Source organism: Typopeltis vanoorti, chromosome 2 (assembly GCF_054136105.1).
Source record: "Typopeltis vanoorti isolate ZY-2024b chromosome 2, IOZ_Tvanoo_1.0, whole genome shotgun sequence".
In the NCBI taxonomy this organism is placed as follows: Eukaryota; Metazoa; Arthropoda; class Arachnida; order Uropygi; family Thelyphonidae; genus Typopeltis; species Typopeltis vanoorti.
The window spans coordinates 31,204,350-31,223,881 of NC_143550.1; the positions used below are offsets into that span (position 1 = coordinate 31,204,350).

A 19,532-nucleotide genomic window follows, 5' to 3' on the forward strand; every position below is an offset into this window, starting at 1 on the left:
GGGATATTTATTTATGTATTTGGTGCTGGTGCTTTTGTCATAGTGTAGAATTTTGAGCATTATAACACTTCTTTGTAAACAACATTAGAATTTTCATCATCCTCGACAAAAATAATTAAATTCTCAGGACTGCTAATTCGAGAACATGCTACATATAACTGCCCATGTCCGAAAATTTCACTAAGGGTCTGTCCTTGGGCTTTATTGTCATCATTGCAAAACTCTTATTGTAAATTTTAACCATAGATAGCCTGAAGGAATGAGGGATATCCGAGGAATGAAGACAATTTCTCCAATACCAGGACCTGTAAATATCACAGCTGCTATCGTATTTGGTTTCAACAATTTTACTTGAAGCCTAGTTCCATTGCAAAGATTTGGGGGACGGGTGCAAATTTCGTAGCGACATAATAGGAACACCTATTTTCAATTTAATTTCATGACCAGCCAATCCAGGTGGATTAAGCAAATTTAAAAACTCCATCGGAAAATGAACTGTATCATCTACATCCACAGGAATATCTACTGATTTGTAAACACTAACAGATCCATTAACCATATTAAGAACCAACTTGTTCATTATTGACACAGCGTCATTTCAAGATATGAGGATTAGCTCTCTCCCTGAACCAAGAAGGTGACTTTTCTGTTATGTTCTCAATAGATGGGTAGACACTGCACAACAGTTTGTCTGCAGTTCGGACAATTTTTCCAATATTTAGATGTGTTAATAATAATTTTTTCATCTCTTTGCTGTACTTAACAATTGCCAATTTTTGACATTTTTGAGGAGAAGGAATGTACATTAGAGTCTCCATGTAGGTGAACAGGTATATTAGTTTTGAGAAAAAATTTCTCAATATCATGCCATAATGAAGATTTCTTAAGGCAGACATTCACTTTGTTCACCCTTGTTCTGCGGGATACGATGGACAATGTTTGTCGAAAAGCATTGGCAACAAAAACATTATTCAACCCATTCTTTGATTGTCTGATCTGATATCCCTCAGTGTTCTGTCAACTGCTTCAACAGATGTTTTATGGGACATTTTACATTCATCTCCCAAACAATCAAAGAAACCTTTTGTAATATTATGCTCTAACAATAGAATTTAACAATATTTAAAAAATGACCATAAAAGATATTGTTAAACTGCAGCACGGGTTGTCACTCTACGAGGGTGGTCTGAAAAGTTCTCGGCCTCAACCATAGATGGCAACACTATCAGCAAGAGATTTTTTTTCTAAGTTGGTACATCTGTCATAAGTATCCATGTGAAATTGCAAGTCATTCTATCAAGTAGTTTGTTTTATACAGCTGTCTGAAGCAAAAGTGTTGTCTGTATCCCTTGAAATGGATAAAATTGAGTATCATGTGGTTATAAAATTCTTTGTAAAAGAAGGTTTAATGCCAAAAGAAATTCATTTGAAGTTCATAAAAGTTTATGGTCACTCTTCTCCTTTGTTTTCGACAATTAAGAAGTGGGCTGCTGAGTTTAAACGTGGCCGTACCAGCCTTGAAGATGATCTGGATGATCACATATGGTATTGGATGACCAGTGAGTCAAAGTACATGAAATTGCTGAGACTATAGGTATTTCAAAAGAACGTGTAGGATAAATTTTGCATGAAGAATTGCATATGAAAAAGCTTTGTGCAACATGGTTGCCATGCTTGCTCACAAAACAAAAACGCACTCGCATGGAAATCTCTGAACAGTGCTTGGAGCATTTTAACAAGAAAATAAAACTGATTTTGTGCATCGATTTATTACTATGGATGAGACTTGGATTCACCATTACACACCAGAATCCAAACAGCAGTCAAAACAGTGGACAGAAGCCAGTTGTTCAGCACCAACGAAGACAAAGTCGGTTCCATCAGCAGCAAAGGTAATTTCATTGGTATTTTGGGATGCTCAAGGCATTTTGTTTATTAATTATCTTGAAAAGAGTAAAACAATAACAGGGAATATTATTCCGATCTTTTAACCAGACTAGATGAAACAATTCATGAGAAAAGACCCGGTTCGCAGAATCAAAAAATCATCTTTCATCAGGACAATGCACCTGCCCAAAAAAGTGTTTTGGCAATGGTAAAATTAAGTGATCTGCACTATGAATTGCTGGAGTATCCACCCTATTCCCCAGATTTGTCTCCCTCTGACTTCTGTTTCTTTCCAAAACTAAAACTCTTCCTTGCTGGTCAGCGTTTTTCTTCAAATCAAGAGGTGATTGCAGCTGTTGATGGGTATTTTGTAGATCTTACTGAGAACCACTACAGGGATGTGATAATGGTGCTGGAGCATCGCTGGAATAAATGTATTAGACTTAAGGGAGATTATGTTGAAAAATAAAAATAATTTTGAAATTATAAATTCGTTTTTTCATTGTTAGGTCGAGAACTTTTCAGACCACCTTCGTATTTATAACAGAGTGACAGCTGAGTCCAATAAAGGAAATGGATACATGATGGATTGTGCTAGATTTTGCAAAGGCTTTTGACAGAATACCACATGGAACTCTGTTAAGCAAACTGGAACAAATACGGATGGATATGACACTTGTTAAGTGGATAAGATGGTGGCTGCTTGACAGATATCAAAAAGTGGTATATGGAGAGGCAGGATTGAGAAAGCAGGTGACTAGTGGTATGCCACAAGGTTCAGTGCTGGGACCATTGCTGTTTAATTTGTACATAAATGATGTAGGAAATAACTTGAAAGGAAATATTCAACTCAGATCACAATCTCATAACAAGGGTTCCAAAATGCGATGACCTCTGTTACTTCTATTCCTTCTTCCCATGGTCTGAATACTGCTTTGGTGCTTCTGATCCAAACATCTGCTCAGACTAAATAACAGAAATCATTCTCACAGGAATGAAGGGCTTTCATCCCTTATTCCACTTCCCAATTCCCAACCACCATCAAAGCCTTGGTTCTCAAGAAGGTGTACCAATGAAGTAAAAGAAAAAACCTCTGTATACCATGGATGGCTTGACACCAAAACACCAGCTGTTCACCTGTTCACTCTGTTTCTTACTGCAGCTTGCAACAGCTGTAAAAGAATCATCACCAAATCAAAATCAGACTTTGGAAGGACAAAATGCTGCAAACTCACCTCCTGTCCAACTCACAGCCACTCCTGGTCCCTTGCCAAGGCCACTGGCTGCAACTTTTGCCTACTCATGTTTTCACCACTATTACATTCAGGTAATACTTTAGTTACCTCACCTAGAGACAAGGCGACTTACTAGCATTATTCTCTTCTCTTCCAATTCCTGCATTGATGACCTTGGTAAAGTTCCATCTGCTCCACCAAGAATAGCTCTCTCCATGTCACCCGTAGTCTTTCACTAGAAAGAAATTCGAAGAATCCTTAATAACCTGAACAGAAACAAGGCGTCTTTTCCTGACGGTAATCCCCACCTCTTGTGTTAAAAAACTGTGCCCCAGAACTAACACCTATCCTATATCACCTCTTCAATCTCTCTTGTTCAACTGGCATCTGCCCTACAATATAGAAATAGGCCCATTCCAAAGGAAGTTGATAAAAGTCAACCAATGAACTACCATCCAATTGCTCTCAATTCTGTTCTCTCTAAAGTTCTGAAGAAGGTCATCAACAGCCAACTCTTACCCAACTACAGATCTAGCAAATAATCAGTAACCAGCAGGAAGGATTCCACCACTAGCAATCTACAGCTGATCTTCTTGCTTTCACCACCCACATCTGGATTCAAGCCATGGAAAAATTTGGAGAAATTCACATGGTTGCCTTTGACATTTCAAAGGCATTTAATCAGGTTTGGCACAGGTCCTACTTAGCAAACTGCCATCGTATGGTCTGCCTTCCACACTCAGCAAATGGATCACCAACTTTCTCACCGGAGGGCAGTTTCCCCTAAGATTTTCCTATCAGTGTAGGAGTATCCCATGGTTCCATTCTCTCACTTACTCTTTTATATAAATGACCTGCTTTGCTGATGAGAGTACACTGCATTTCTCCTTTTCATTTGCCAAACCTTGTGAAGTATTAGAATTCTCAAGATCCACCATGAACACTGGCCTGAACTCTGATCTACTAGCTATATCCTGTGAGGCAAGGACAATCTTGTAGACTTCAACACTATGAAAATTGAGTCCTGTCTGATCTCTTGTAAGCAAGAGTTTGTACTCTCCCTTCTTACCTTCAATGATATCCACATATCTAAACACAATCAGATTTCCCTTCTTGGACTGACCTATATTTCTAACCTTTCCTGGTACAAAGACATTTCAACTATAGTTTCTGTAGCAACCAAAGAACTTGGTGTACATTTTCACATGACACTACTTCACACCTGCTAACGCTATACAAATCTCAAATCCACTCAACCATAGAATGTTGCTCCCATATTTGGAGTGATGTACATGTACCAAAATCCTCTCTTATGATTGCTCGATTCTGTCTAGAAGAGGGCAATCCGGTTTATTAATGATCCATTTTTACACAGACAGTTTCTGCCTCGTTCCTCTTCCACAGATACTTTAATAGACAATGCTCTGCTAAAATGGCCACTATTATACCTCCACTTTCTTCAAAAAATCATTAGATCAGGAGTCACTGCTAACCAACACCCTTTTACAGTCTATCTTGAAACTCACTGAACCAACTTCACTGCCTCCTCTTTCATTCCATCTACTTCTGTTCTTTGGAGCAGCCTTCCCGACTCTGCCTATCCCAAGAATACAACCTCCAGCTGACAAAATGTGAACACTTTCCTTCTTATCCTCTTGCTTACACACAGTACTCATCTGCTATCTTCCTCTGCATCCTCTACAATTAATATCCCTTTTGAATCCTGGTAACTAGATCTGAGCAAGCACTGTAATCCAGATGTGGCCTGATCAAGGCATTTTACAATGGGACTACCACTCTTATCTTTACTGCAGCAATCCTCTGAGGTGCAACCTCCCTCTTGTCTGTAATCCCAAATTTCTAGCCATAATATCAGCACTATTACTAATAACCCTTCCAGCTTCATATCATCTGCAAATAGCTGAATAGCTCCTTGTAATCCAGTGATTACAGGGAGCTATTCAGCTAAACTCTGTGGAATCCTACTCCTTGATACTGTTTTTATCCCCTTCCCTCATACGTAACTTTCTGATATCTACTAGAAATCAGATTTTAATCCAATTCATTAGCCCAATTTTGGTTTGCCTTTGCCAAATCCAGAAAAATGAGAGTGCATGCCTTCTCCTCATCCACTGCACTTGTTTCTCTATTATAAAAGGCAACCAGATAACTAAACAAGATTACAAGAATGCTCTTAACAAATCCATGCTGGTCTTCATAAATAATACTGCAAGCTTAATAATACTGCATAATTCTACTAAATCATGCTTCAACCTCATCTGCCTAATTCTATATATGAGCTCTTATCTTTTTCCAATATCTTAGCAGCCACAGGAGAAATACAAACCACTTTATAATTTGATGCTTCTATCCTGCCACTATGCTTAAGCAATGGGCTTACCCTCCTTCCATTATTATCCTGTTGCAATACTTTCATTAAACAACCAGGTCAATGGCATGACCAGTTGCTTAGCATGCTCCCTTAAAATGTAACAAAATCTTATATAGCCTTATTGACATCTAGAGAGCTCTGTATTTGAAATATATCCTCTTTATTCACTTCTAATATCCTTCAACCCTCTTTGGCCCTCTAAGAATAAAACCAGCCTTACTAAGATAAAGTACCCTAATAAAGTGATCATTAAACAGCTCCATTCATCATTTACATTAGTTACTTGATTACTGTCTCCATCCAGCATGGTCAATCCACATTCATTTCTCCTACTAGTTACATATTAAAAACTAGTTGGAATTCTCCTTATTCTAATTTTTCTCTCCTTGCTACAATAATCACATTCCTAGCTTGAGCCTTATAATATTCCTCATGCAATTGTTTATGTGTCACCCCTCTTTATGTGTCTTCCATAACCTCTCCTTCATCCACAATTCCCATTTGATTTTTTTAGTCATCCAAGTTACTCCAAATTGTTTCATCGTTCTCACTTGAGGCATGTAACGTGTCACTGCTGCTAACAAAGGTTTAACTAGCTCCCATGCATTACTGACATCTTTTTCTTCATCTTCAAATTCTTTCATCCATACTGTCCCAATCTGATTTCTAAATCCATTATACCAACCTGCCAATAATTCTGCATTAATTCCTTCCATTGCTTCCTACTTCTGCATACCTGTTCATCCTCCAAGTCAGGCATACAAGGTCACTCTCATCACTTGGGCCAAGTATGACTTCTCAATCACAATCACATCCTCTGATACCATGGCCAACTCTACCCCACCCCTCAATATTTGTGGTTCCTCCACCACATGCTGCCTAGTACATCTCTTTCTTCTGCCCAGTTTATGTTGCTATATGCCTTTTCTCCTAATAATAGGTGCATTTGAATCTGCATTTCACACTTCGATTGTTGGACTTTTTTCAAAAATGTCACACATCTTTCTATACAGTGGAATGTCCTCAATTCATATCCTATCCAGCACAGGTGATCGTCAATTCCTATTTCAAGTCCTTGTATCATCGACCAATCTGAAGACAGTACTGTTGTTTTATGTGTGTATTTGCTCACTCATGAATTTATGCACATTTTTATGCTGAACCCCATGAGCTGAGTAGAAGATTAGTTTCCCCTAGCAAGTACATGACATTATTATTATTTTTAACACCAAACCTCCATGGAGTTAAAACACTCATCACAGGAGGCACAAAATGTTACAGACAAAACTTATCGAACAGTGCTTTAAACTCGTTCAATGTAATTGCATTCCACTCACCAACTACTCTCCATGCAAAGAATCTGCTCCTTATGCCCTGCTCAAACCTCCTTATACAGCTTTAACCATGTAAAAGCCTTATACCAACTTAAGTCTCAATCATATCTCCTCTCTTCCTCCTATTTACAAGGCTTTGTAAACTACATTCACTCAATTTGTCTTCATATCCCACATCGCAAAGACCAGTTACCACTTTAGTCTTCTTCGGACCCTTTACAGTGTATCTCCATCAGCAGGAAACCAGATCTGTTCACAATAATTCATATGGGGTCTGATCAAGCCCTTATACAATGGAACCAAAACCTCTATTTCTGCATGTTAAGGACCTCTGCATCATTGCCATTAGTCAATGTGATGACTTCACAGCTTGTGCAATGTAACCTCTGAACTTCAGATCCTTGTCCACCACCACTCCAAGGTCTCTCATCTCCTTAACTTTCTCCAAAATTTTCCCATGAAGTGTATACTTTCCATCCCATCATTGACTACCTATTTTCAGAACCTTAGACTCTGCACCATTGAAATGACAGTTTCATACTGTTGCCTACTCATACAATCTGTTCAAGTCCTCCTGTAAGGCCACACCTGCTTAATTCCTCATCACCCTCCCTAGTTTTGCATATTCTGCAAAGTTACATACCACCAGTTAAATCCATCCCAGTAACATTAATAAACAAATTAAATAACACTAGTCCCAAAACAGTCTCCTGTAGCACACCACCAGTGATTTTCCTTTTCTTGGATACTGCAACTTCATACACAACTTGCTGATGCCTATCTGAGAGTCAGTTGCCTATCCAATTCACTTAATTACTCATCCAATTCCAATGGCTTCAGTTTAGTTACCAACTTGTAGTGTGGCAATCTATCAAAAGCCTTTGCAAAATCAAAGTATACCACTGTGTATGCATCTACCTTGTTAAATACATTTGTCACCTTGTTATAGTATATAAGCAATTTGGTGAAACATGACCTGCCATTAACAAACCCATGCTGACGTGTGACAGTTTAAATATGTTTTTAACACATATTTGTATCCTAGCTCTTAGCAACCTCTCCAATACTTTAATTACAACCCCAAATATACAGATCAGCCTATAATTTTTAACCTTAGTTTTATCACCACCTTTGTGAAGTAGAACAATTTTACCTTCCTTCCACTCCATAAGGACTTGTACTGCTACAAGACTTGTTAAGCAAGTAGGCCAAGGATTATGCTATCTCCTCGGTATTCCCTTAAGACACGTGGTAATATGTCATCATCTCCTATTGTCTTATTGACGTGATGAGTTTAAGGATCTTTCTCAGACATAGCCAGGTTAGCCGGTCTTGGACAGCAGGGTTTTTCTCCCAAGTTTATCTGGGGTTTTTCCTCCTGCAAGCAGGCAAACTGGCCCCATGAACACAAATGGATCACAGCCAGGAATACTTAAGACATAGCCATAGGCCTGATTCGTCAGCTATGCCGGTCCTGACCCCGGATAAAATTAGAGGGGATTGAGATGGTGCCGTACATCCCCGTAAAAGGGGCCTCATGGCCGAATATCATACGAATAAATAATAATAATAATAATAATAATTGACATCTAGCTTACTTAACTACTCATATACCGCTTGTTCACTCGCCATTAAGTCTTCTCTCATTTCATTCTCTACACTTGGGTTTCTGATTTCACACTAAGGATGAAACACCCTGATGAACTGCTCATTGAATACCTCTATCCTTGGCAGCAGTTACCAATCTCCCACTTTCATCCATTAACATCATATTACATAATCATTCTTCTTTCTCATCATCTATTCATTGGACATCAACAGATGCCATATGATACTCAAATACTCAGTGATGTGCCTAGACTAGTCCTAGACAGGTGGTTCTGTTGTATGCTTTTCTGGAGACTTCAACTCTCTGAAGATCAGTCACATCCATTGAGCATAATGCCTCCTTCAGGTGCAAGCTTTGTTTGCACCTGAAGTATTTTCAGGACTGAGGCAACTTGTGGTAAAGGTAGTATGACTTCACATCGCTTGCCTTAGGTCACTACATAGACCTGGGTAGTGACCCTTCCCATAATGCATAGCATTATACATGTCTGCAAGGAGATGTGCTTTGCATTATGGGATACTAAGGAAAGTGTTCAGGACTCAGTCCACCTTTGCCATGAGTTGCTCCAGTCCTGAAGATACTTCAGGTGCTAACTTTGTTTGCTTACACTTGGATAAAGGATTAAACTAAATATATAATTTATAGTTGACAACATCCTTCCCTAATCCAGAGTAATTTAATAATAAGGTGTGACACCTTTTGGCAATTGGCATATGGAAATATGACTTCTGCATTGCTTCAACCTTGGTAACACCTCTAGGTCTGGCTCTCACTGAAGTGACCTAAATAAAGGTCGAAACAGTCGGGGTAGTGACCCTTCCCATAATGCATAGCATTATACATGTTTGCAAGGAGATGTGCTTTGCATTATGGGATACTAAGGAAAGTGATCAGAACTCAGTAGTACACCTTTGCCACGAGTTGCACCAGTCTTGAAGATACTTCAGATGCAAACTTTGTTTGCTTACACTTGGATAAAGGATTAAACTTAATATATAATTTATAATCTTCATACCAGTTATCATGTTACAAGGGTTCCTATATTCTGCTAACGAAACAACTGCATTCTATAAACAACCTGGGATATTTAACTTGTATATTAATGATATAAGTGAAGATTTGGATGGAGATATTCAGTTGTTTGCAGATGATGCAAAGTTGGGACGAACCATGAAGTGTAGTGAAGATGTTGTGGCCTTACAGGAAGACTTGAAAAGATTGAGTAATTGGGCATGGAAATGGGGATCTGAGTTCAATGTTGCAAAATGTAAGGTTTTAAAATTTGGAAAACAAAGATGGTATGCAGAATTTATGCTTGTGAGAATATATTGTTGGAGGTAGAGGAAATGAGAGATCTGGGGGTGATAGTGGATAAGGATCTAAAATTTAGGGGACACATCGCCAAAATTGTGAAGACAACACAAAGGCTTCTGGGAATGATGCGGAGGACACTGACGTGTAGAAGTAGGGGGATTCTTGTTTCATTGTATAAGGCTTTGATTAGGCCACACATGGACTACTGTGCCCAGATTTGGTCACCAGGTTTTCAGAAGGATGAAGAGATGTTGGAAAGGGTCCAAAGGAGACTGACTAAGGTAGTTTTTGACCTCTGGAATGTCGAGAATGAGGAAAGATTGAGAAGATGTAATTTTCCGAGTCTGGTGGACAGGAGGAAGAGGGGAGATATGATAGAGACCTACAAGTTGGTAAGTGGTTGTTATAGGATCAATGCTGGAGAAGTTCTACAGAGAATAGTGGGAGATCAGGGGAGAACCAGAGGTCATCCCTGGAAACTGTATAAAGAGGGTGCGAGTAGGGGAGTGAAAGGCAGGTTTTTTTTGTGCAGAGTTGTGAATGATTGGAATGCCTTGCCTGAGAATGTGGTGTCTGCAAAGAGTTTGAATGTGTTTAAAACACGGTATGATGAGCTGTGTTTGTGATAAAAGTACCTCCCAGATGAGTCTTTGACCCCATGAGGTCTTGGGGTGGTAATAATAATAATAATAATAATAATATACAAGATTCCTTGTTCCTGTGGAAAGGTGTACAAGAATGAAACTGGGAGAAGTTTGAAAATTTGGGAAAAAAAAAAAAGGCGATTGTTTCACATAAGAGAAGAAAGGAGTGGACTCATGATATACATCCTCATAGAACATCTCATTGTAGATTGGCAAATATCCTGCATGCCTTACTTAGTGGATCTTCCAAGGTAATACACTCACATGGCACATTAAATAGAAACAACCAAGGTATTATACTTCATGACATCTGGAAGTAATTAATTAATACATGTGACATCTGGGTTCTCTGTTATGCCAGTAAAGACACACAAGTTTTGCACAACACTGTACATACTTTTCATGATGCACCTGATTTAAACTTGCAGCTGAACATATTTCAGTTTATAGAAATACCAGCTGTTAGGAAATCTTTTGAGATCTTTTTTGTTTGCAATAAATATTTCACTAAAGATGTTGTCAGCAAAAAAGACAGGACAATGAAACAAATTCATTTAACATTCAGTTAAAATAAAATAGTTTTTATGAGTTTAATCCACTTGATTATTCATAATAGTTGACATAAAGTCTTTGTAGTTAATTAAAAAAACTTCATGATATATTTTTCATCAATTTTTCTGGACACTGTACATATTTACAATCAATGATAGTTTATCTGACAATTTCAGTAATTTTATAAAGGAACTTTATAAAATTTCATACTTAAAATTAGTATTTACTAATTTTAAGTATGAAAGGGGAGGGGGAATAAATGAATCAGCAATTGCATCTTAATGCATACTAAAACATTTGTATTATAATTATCTATAAACGATGTTAAGAAATCACATTCAGTCTTAATCAATTTTGCACTCCATGAATACATACTTTGTTATTAGATATGAATCCAGATTTCTTTTCAAACTGGTGGCTCCTTCTAGTTTGCTAGAAGAGGCTGTTGGACTTTCTGATTTTGAACTGCTGTTGTTAACATCTGTCAACTGTGGTTGTTGAGGTCGAAGTGATCGCAGTGGAATAGTTTCATTACACATTTCACAACTGTCATTCTCATCATCTTCTGCTGATACACTGCCTTCACAACTACTGCAGACATCAGAATGTGCTGAATAGGGACTAATGTGGTGTCGAAAAGGGGAACTAGAGGGAGAACGGATATGACACTGGTAGAGGTAAACATCATCCACAGAGAGTGAGCTGTAACAGCAGCAGAGTAAAAATTGCAGTGATTTAAAATATAATATCTAATGCATTTTCTGAATATGCATATTAATAATTATTTATCATTATTATTAAAATAAGACCTCCATGGAGTCAAAAGACTCACTATGGGAGGACCCCACTATTGTAAATACACAAGGCTTAATGATTCATGCATTAACCACCCAACCGGCCAAGACATATACGTCCAAGTAACCATGGATGTGAAGTGCATATAAAAATTGTAATACCATTGATATTACATTGAAATATATGACGGATACGAAGTGTAGAGGGATGATGTATTTTATCCATATTGAGGGCAACGTGGTTAAACTCATTCATTATTTCTGCACACATTGCCTTCTCAGGCAATTATTATTATTATTAATAATTGCCTGATAATAAAAATCCATACTGACCATCCCAGAGAATACTACTCCTGGTATCCAATTCTGAATCCTAGTTCTCAAGTCTCCAACATCTTCATTAGAACTCCAAAAACACATATTGAAATATAATTTGAAACCTTTGTCTTATCACCTGACTGGCTTGCTGCCACCCAACTAATCAATTCATGGTCACTCTTAAAATGGAGTGAGATTCAACAATCATTCACAAGCATATCCTTAGATGATCAGATCAGAGCTAAGACTCTTGATCCTCATATGCTGTCCTTTGTTACTTACATACTGCTTAAGATAACTGTCCCTCAAAAAGTCAACAAATTCATTTTCTTTACTCCAAAATACCATATTTTCATTTCCTATATTACCATAATTAAAATCACCGATAATGTTGTCCTTCTCTTGTTCATTTAGGCACTTTTCTTGTATGTCACTTTGACACCACCTTCACAACACCCAACTAAATACAGTATATCATTATGTCCAACTTATATCAGACTATCTCAAAACCACTTCAACTACTTCCCTTTTGGAACTTCATTTTGTGTGGACATTTTCTCAGAGCTCCCATATCTGTGGGAGCTCTGAGAAAATTGATCTATTGCTTATTTCTAACCTAACTCTCAGATCCATAATTTGAAATTAGTTTGAATGCTGTCTTGTGTATTGCTAATATCAGTGAAAGCACCCTCTCACTTTTACTGGCAATGATCTTCCTATTTTCACATAAAACATCATGCCTTTCATTTCTATTCTTCATTATTCTACTTGATTCACTTATATATTTATTTATTGGATGAATTTATAATGTTTGGATGAGCAGTATATACAATGGTGTGTACCTCCCACAATGAGTCTCTGACTCCATGGATGTCAGATGATAATAATAATAATAATAATAATAATAATAATCATCATCAATTTTTGATATATACTACATGAAGTCCTATGACAGTATTACATGATTAAGTTTACACTATAAATAATTCCTATCAACAATTTCTTTCAAATTATCTGCCGCTTGTCAGTTCTCCAATGTTTTCAAATTGTATTCTTCTGTCTTTGAAGACACTTCTGACTCCATCAATCCACCTAAATCTTGGTCTTTCTCTGCCACCTTTTTCCTGTCATCTTGTCATCAAACACCTGTTTTGCTAACCTTTCCTATCCCATTCCAATTTAACTCTGCTCACACATGCTTGACTACTCACAGCACCAAGTTTCTTCCTAATATTTTCATTTTTAATATGTACTGTTGCTGATTCCACCTATTCACTTCCCTATTTTTTCTCAACTATTGATCAACTGCTTTATTTCTAACCTAACTCTCAAATCCATAATTTGAAATTGATTTGAACACTGTCTTGTGTATTGCTAGTTTAGAGTTTTTGCTAATTTCTTTCTTATTCCATATACATTTCTTTCATATTCCTTTCTTTCTTTTCTTATTCCATATTCAACTGGTCATCACACTGGCTTTTTTTATTCTATTGTCTATTTCCTTATTTAATTTGCCATCTTTACTAACGATTGTGCCTAAAGACCTAAAATATTTTACTGGTTCTATGGGCATGAAACTTCAATTACATTCTCAACAGAGAATACGGTTCCTGATTTTTCTGTATACAAATTCCTAGGCACATTAGGAATAAAGGGAATGAGTTTGTAGCATTCACTGACTCAATCTCTCCAATGGTTGTTGATATCAGTGAAACTTGGTTAACTAAGGAGGATGTTTTAACAGGTATAGAAATCAAGGGGTATAGCATATTTTGGCAGAATAGGGAAGGTGAACATGGTAGTGGAGTGTTGCTCATGACAAGAGATGAACTGTGTGCTCTCAGGGTGGAGAATCTCAGTAGAAATAACACTATTGGCTTTGAGAGTACAGTGGTGCCTCGTAGTTCGAATGCTTCTAACTTCGAATGTTCCAGAGTTCAAACGCTTGAGAACGCAAGAAATTTGATTTGCAGTTTGAACAGCATTTCTAAGTTTGAACTATAGTCCAGGAACTCAGAGTCATATAGCATTAGACAGATTTGGCACACTTCTCCCCCACTGATTTCCCTCACTCACTCACTTCCCCGTGGCAGTGTAGCATGTGTCTGTCTCAGTCTGCTGTGCATTGTCCCTTACTTTACACAGCTAAGTCATTGCGCGATACATTTGTGTAGAGAATTTTTAACTGTTTTTGGCTTTTTTTTTATTGCCCATGGCATCCAAGAATGTAGAAAGAACAAAACCTAAAAGAAAAGTTGTAGTATCGACAATTGAGATGAAAAAAGAAATTATCATGAAACACGAAAGCGGTACATGTTTTACGGATCTGGCGACGCTGTTTAAAATGTCAACGTCAACAATAAGTAGCATTCTTAAGAATAAGGAAGCAATAAAAGCAGCAAATGTGGCTAAAGGTGTGACAACATTGACCTCCAGGAGATCACGTTATTGAAGAGATGGAAAAACTCCTTTTAGTGTGGATAAATGAGAAGCGATTACGTGGTGACGTTATTACTGAGAGAATTATTTGTGAGAAAGCCAAACATCTGCATAGTGAACTTAAGAAATGCACACCTGAGACCAGTACTGAAAATGGGGAGTTTAAAGGAAGTAGAGGCTGGTTCGATAAATTCAAAAAACGAACTGGGATCCATAGCGTTGTCATGCATGGAGAGGCTGCGAGTGCCGATGTAGAAGAAGCGGACAAATTTGTAAAAACCTTTAAGGAGTAAGTGGATAGTGAGGGATTTGTATCTCAACAGGTTTTTAATTGTGATGAAGCAGGTCTTTTTTGGAAAAAAATGCCTAAAAAGACCTATATCACAAAAGAAAAGACAGCACCAGGATATAAACCTATGAAAGATAGAATTACTTTGCTGCTTTTTGGTAATGCTAGTGGAGACTGTAAGATAAAGTTTTTGCTTGTTTACCATTCTGAAAATCCAAGCGTTTTTAAAAAGAACAATGTCATAAAGAGCAAATTCGGTGTTATGTGGAGGGCCAACGCGAAAGTGTGGGTTACCAGAGAGTTTTTCACTTAGTCGATTTATCAAGAATTTGCTCCCACTGTAAAAGCTTATCTTACAGAAAAAAATCTACCATTAAAAGCTCTTCTAGTGATGGACAATGCTGCTGCTCATTGCCAAATTTAGAGGAGGTTTTAGTTGGTGAATTCAGTTTCATCAAGATAAAGTTTTTGCCACCCAATATCACTTCTATCATACAACCCATGGACCAGCAAGTGATTTCAAACTTCAAAAAACCGTATATTAAGGCTATGTTTCAAAAGTGCTTTGAAATAACCAATGCCACAGAACTGACTCTTAAAGAATTTTGGAAAGAGCATTACAACATTCTTCATTGCTTAAGGATTGTCGATAAGGCATGGAAGGAAGTTTCTATTAAAACAATGATTTCTGCTTGGAAAAAACTTTGGCCAGATTGTATTTCAGTCAGTGAAGTAGTAAGCTGTGAAGAAGAGTCTGTTGTAAATGAAATTGTGTCTTTGGGTCTTTGGGTAAAGCTATGGGATTAGAGGTAAGTGATGAGGATGTAGAGGAGTTAATAGGTGATCATAAAACTGAACTCAGCACAGAAGAACTTCAACATCTTCACGATCTACAACAAAAAGAAGTGGAAAAAGAAATTTTTATGGAAGAGAAGGATGCCAAAGGATGCATTTCCAATGCCGACCTTCAAGAATTGTTCTCTGTTTGGGTTAGAACACAAGCTATCATGAAAAATGGCACCCTAATAAGACAGTAGTGACCAGGAATATCAACTTATTCGATGACAATGTGATGGGTTATTTTAAAAATATCAAAGAAAATCGTCAGCGCCAAACAACATTGGATAGATTCTTCTCTGCAGAAAAAAGAGAACGTGAATCAGCATTCTCAACTCCAGCTAAGGAGCAGAAAGAAGATGCTTAACAACGGGAGCATTATTTTCGTCTTTGTGATTTTTATATTAAAAAAATATTCTTCACTGTTATTTTTATGTTGTAATAATTAAAATTAATAAAATAAATATAAGATTATTTTGTTTAATTTTTTCTAAGTTATTAACATTAAAAAACCTAAAATAGATAAAATAATAAAAAATTATTGGAATTTTTTGGATATGGGAACGGATTATTTCGCTTTCCGTTATTTCTTATGTAAAATCTTGATTCGGACTTCGAATGATTCATAGTTCGAAAGGGTTTCTGGAAATGAATTAAATATGAACTACAAGGCACCACTGTATATGGTGTGAGATAGATGTTTGTAAGACAAGATATTTATTGGGATGTTTCTACACACCAGGGAATATAGATGGTGGTGATGAGCAGGAAATGTTTAGGAACATTACTTTGGCAAGTGCAAAATGAGCGATCATTATTGGGGACTTAAGCTGTAGTGATATCAAGTGGATAGAGGAGACAGATTGTAGTAGTAATGAAACTGAATTTTTGGATTTGTTGAGGGACAAGTGTCTTAGGCAGCATGTGGTAGAGGGAACATGAAGATCAAGAATTTTGGATTTGGTCATAGCATCAGAGGATCTGATTGTGACTGAGATGACATACTGGCCCCTCATTGGTGAGGGTGACCATGTAGTCCTGACTTGGAGGATATAAGCATGTGGAGTTATCAAAACAGGAGTAAATTATGTGGAATTATAAGGCAGGTGACTATTATATACTTAGAACCAGCTTGCAGTAGAGCAATGGATAAAAGAGCTTAAAGGAAAATGATTTTTAGTACATGGGAGATACTTAAGAAAAAAATGTTGGCAGCAATAGCAGATTGTATACCTCGATTGAAGAAGATAAAGCAATTTGAAGTCACATGGATGATAAAAGGAATAAAAGGAAAACTGCAAAAGAAAAAGAGATTATGGAAGGCATATACAGAGTGAGAGAGAGAGATTGAGAGCAGTTGCATGAGGAACTTAAGGCTCAGGCTAAGAAAGTGACTAGTATTGTAATGAGAGAAAAATTAGAATATGAGAGGAGACTGGTGCTGCAATCCAAGGAGAATCCCAAGAAGTTTTCGCTATGTGATGAGTAGGAGGAAAAATGATAGTGTATGGATTATCTTGCTAGGTGTAGATGGGAATCAGGTGACTGAAGCAGATGACCTAGTTGAGATGTTTAATGATTATTTTATTAGTGTTCCATCCTGGTGCTGCAGATTTTATTCCTAGAAGGATAATAATAATAATAATAATTATTATTATTATTATTACATAACACCTCCAGGGAGTTCAAAGACTCATCAAGGGAGGGCATCTACTCTACTCCATCTCTCCACCAACTGCAACTATCTTCATCATCTACACCAGTGATGGCGAATCTTTTTACCCAGGTGTCAAACATCTTTTTTTTTTAAATATTGATGTTGTTGATGTGCCACTTGCATACATGCATTATAAATTTAACTACATAATCATAGATGGTGACTTATACATATATTAGGCTATTTATTTAATAGGACATTGATATAAAATCTATGAATTCATATTATACAATTAATTTAATAAACTGAAATTACAAACTTACATTACATTTAATGACTTTTCTGTTGCTGAGTACTGGTAGAAAGTTGCTTTATAGAGGGCTTTAGTGTGTACATTTTAATGCTACACAGGCAGCACTCAAATCATTGCTCAGTCTATTTCTCCCTTTCGATTTGATATTATTTAAGGCAGAAAATAGAGTTTCACAAGAGTATGTAGAAGAGAAAATTATTAGAAGAGCTTTATCAAAGATTTTAAGAGCATGAAAGTTTTTGGGAAGGCTATTCCACACGCACTTAGAATTTCACAGTCTGAATTTTACATGCAGTATCATGCGGACGTTCCTGCTCAAGTTCTTCTAATTCATTTCTAAGAGCAAAAACCTTTCTTTTCCAGATAGGATTACACTGGAAGTCGGCTAGTTGCATTTCTAGATCTTTTAAATCCAACCACTGAAAGCCATCTAATTTAAGATCAATGAATTCTGTTTCATCAGGATACTTTATGAATTGGATTGTTTGTTCCAACATTCAAAATTGCTCAAATCTAGAAGAAAACTGCTCAGTTACCGACTTTAGAACATCGATAGATTGGTCGATATGTTGTTCGCGATTTTTGGGGCTGGTTTCGTTAAAAAAAATGTTTCACTCTTGGGAAATACTTTAAATTGTTACTTTCTAAATCACGTTGAAATATTTTGAGTTTATTCTCAAAGCTCTTGATCGTGCCAAACATAACATCGACAGATTTTCCGAAACCTTGCAGTTGTATATTAAGTTCATTCAGGTGCAATAAAAAATCTATGAAAAACATCAGCTTACTGAGCCAAGCAGAATCTTTCAACTGAGAAAATTCGTGCTCCATGCCCTTCGTATTTAAATATAATTTAATTTCATTTAAACATTCAACAAACCGTTCAAGTACTTGGCCACGACTCAACTATCGAATATTATTGTACATTAATAGACCATTGTACACTGATTCAACTTCGCTTAAAAGTGAATTAAATTCTCGTTTGTTTCAAGTCCTGGCAGCAATAAAATTAGTTACCTTTGTCACAATTCTCATCACATCATCCAAATCCTTTAAGCCTGATTTCGCACAAAGTGTTTCCTGATGTATAATACAATGATATGAAAGAGTTACCATTAAGTAGGAATACTATTAAAGACAGAGTTATATCAATGAATGCTAGTATAGAAAATCAAATACAACAAGACTTGAACTCATTCCATTGTTTTTCCATTTGTCTCGACGAAACTACAGCTATTATGTCACCAGCTCGATTGGTTATTATTGCAAGGTATGTTCACGATGATTCTATGCACGAGGAATTGATAAAGTTAGGAAACAAACCAGGGGATGACCAACATATTCTGTAAATTGTTTGATAAAACGGACATTACGGCCAACCATATTAGGCGCACCATCAGTTGTAATCGAAAATATTTTCGATAAATCTATCTGTTTCTCACAGAACACTTTAACAACATCGCATATGTCTTTACCTGTCATGTTTTGAGGTAAATTTTCTAACTTTATCAATTCCTCATGCATAGAATCACCGTGAACATACCTTGCAATAATAGCCAATCAAGCTGATGACGTAATATCTGTAGTTTCGTCGAGACAAATGGAAAAACAATGGCATGAGTTCAAGTCTTGTTGTATTTGATTTTCTATACTAGCATTCATTGATATAACTCTGTCTTTAATAGTATTCCTACTTAATGGTAACTCTTTCATGCACTTTACAATAGCTTCCTTATTATGAAAGTCCTCAAATAAAAATGGTACACACTTTATGAAAGCTTCTTTAATATAATCACCATCACTAAGTGGTTTCCCATGTTCAACAATAGTATGTGAAATACTGTAACTTGGGGCTACTAAATTTGAAGGTTCTGAAACAAATTTAATTAAAGTCCCTGATTGTGATTGTGCCAGTTTT

The 19,532-nt window shown here is 36.8% G+C and overlaps 1 protein-coding gene across 1 annotated transcript in view; it reads right to left on the bottom strand.

Moving 5' to 3' along the window:
- Window positions 1-19,532, bottom strand: part of LOC150108907 (muscle calcium channel subunit alpha-1-like) — a 1,617,925-nt gene that overhangs the window by 46,118 nt on the left and 1,552,275 nt on the right. Inside the window, exon 44 of the mRNA XM_090414483.1 lies at window positions 11,343-11,669. Within this exon, the coding sequence (XP_090270609.1) occupies window positions 11,343-11,669 (327 nt within the window). The remainder of the gene's footprint in view (window positions 1-11,342; window positions 11,670-19,532) is intronic.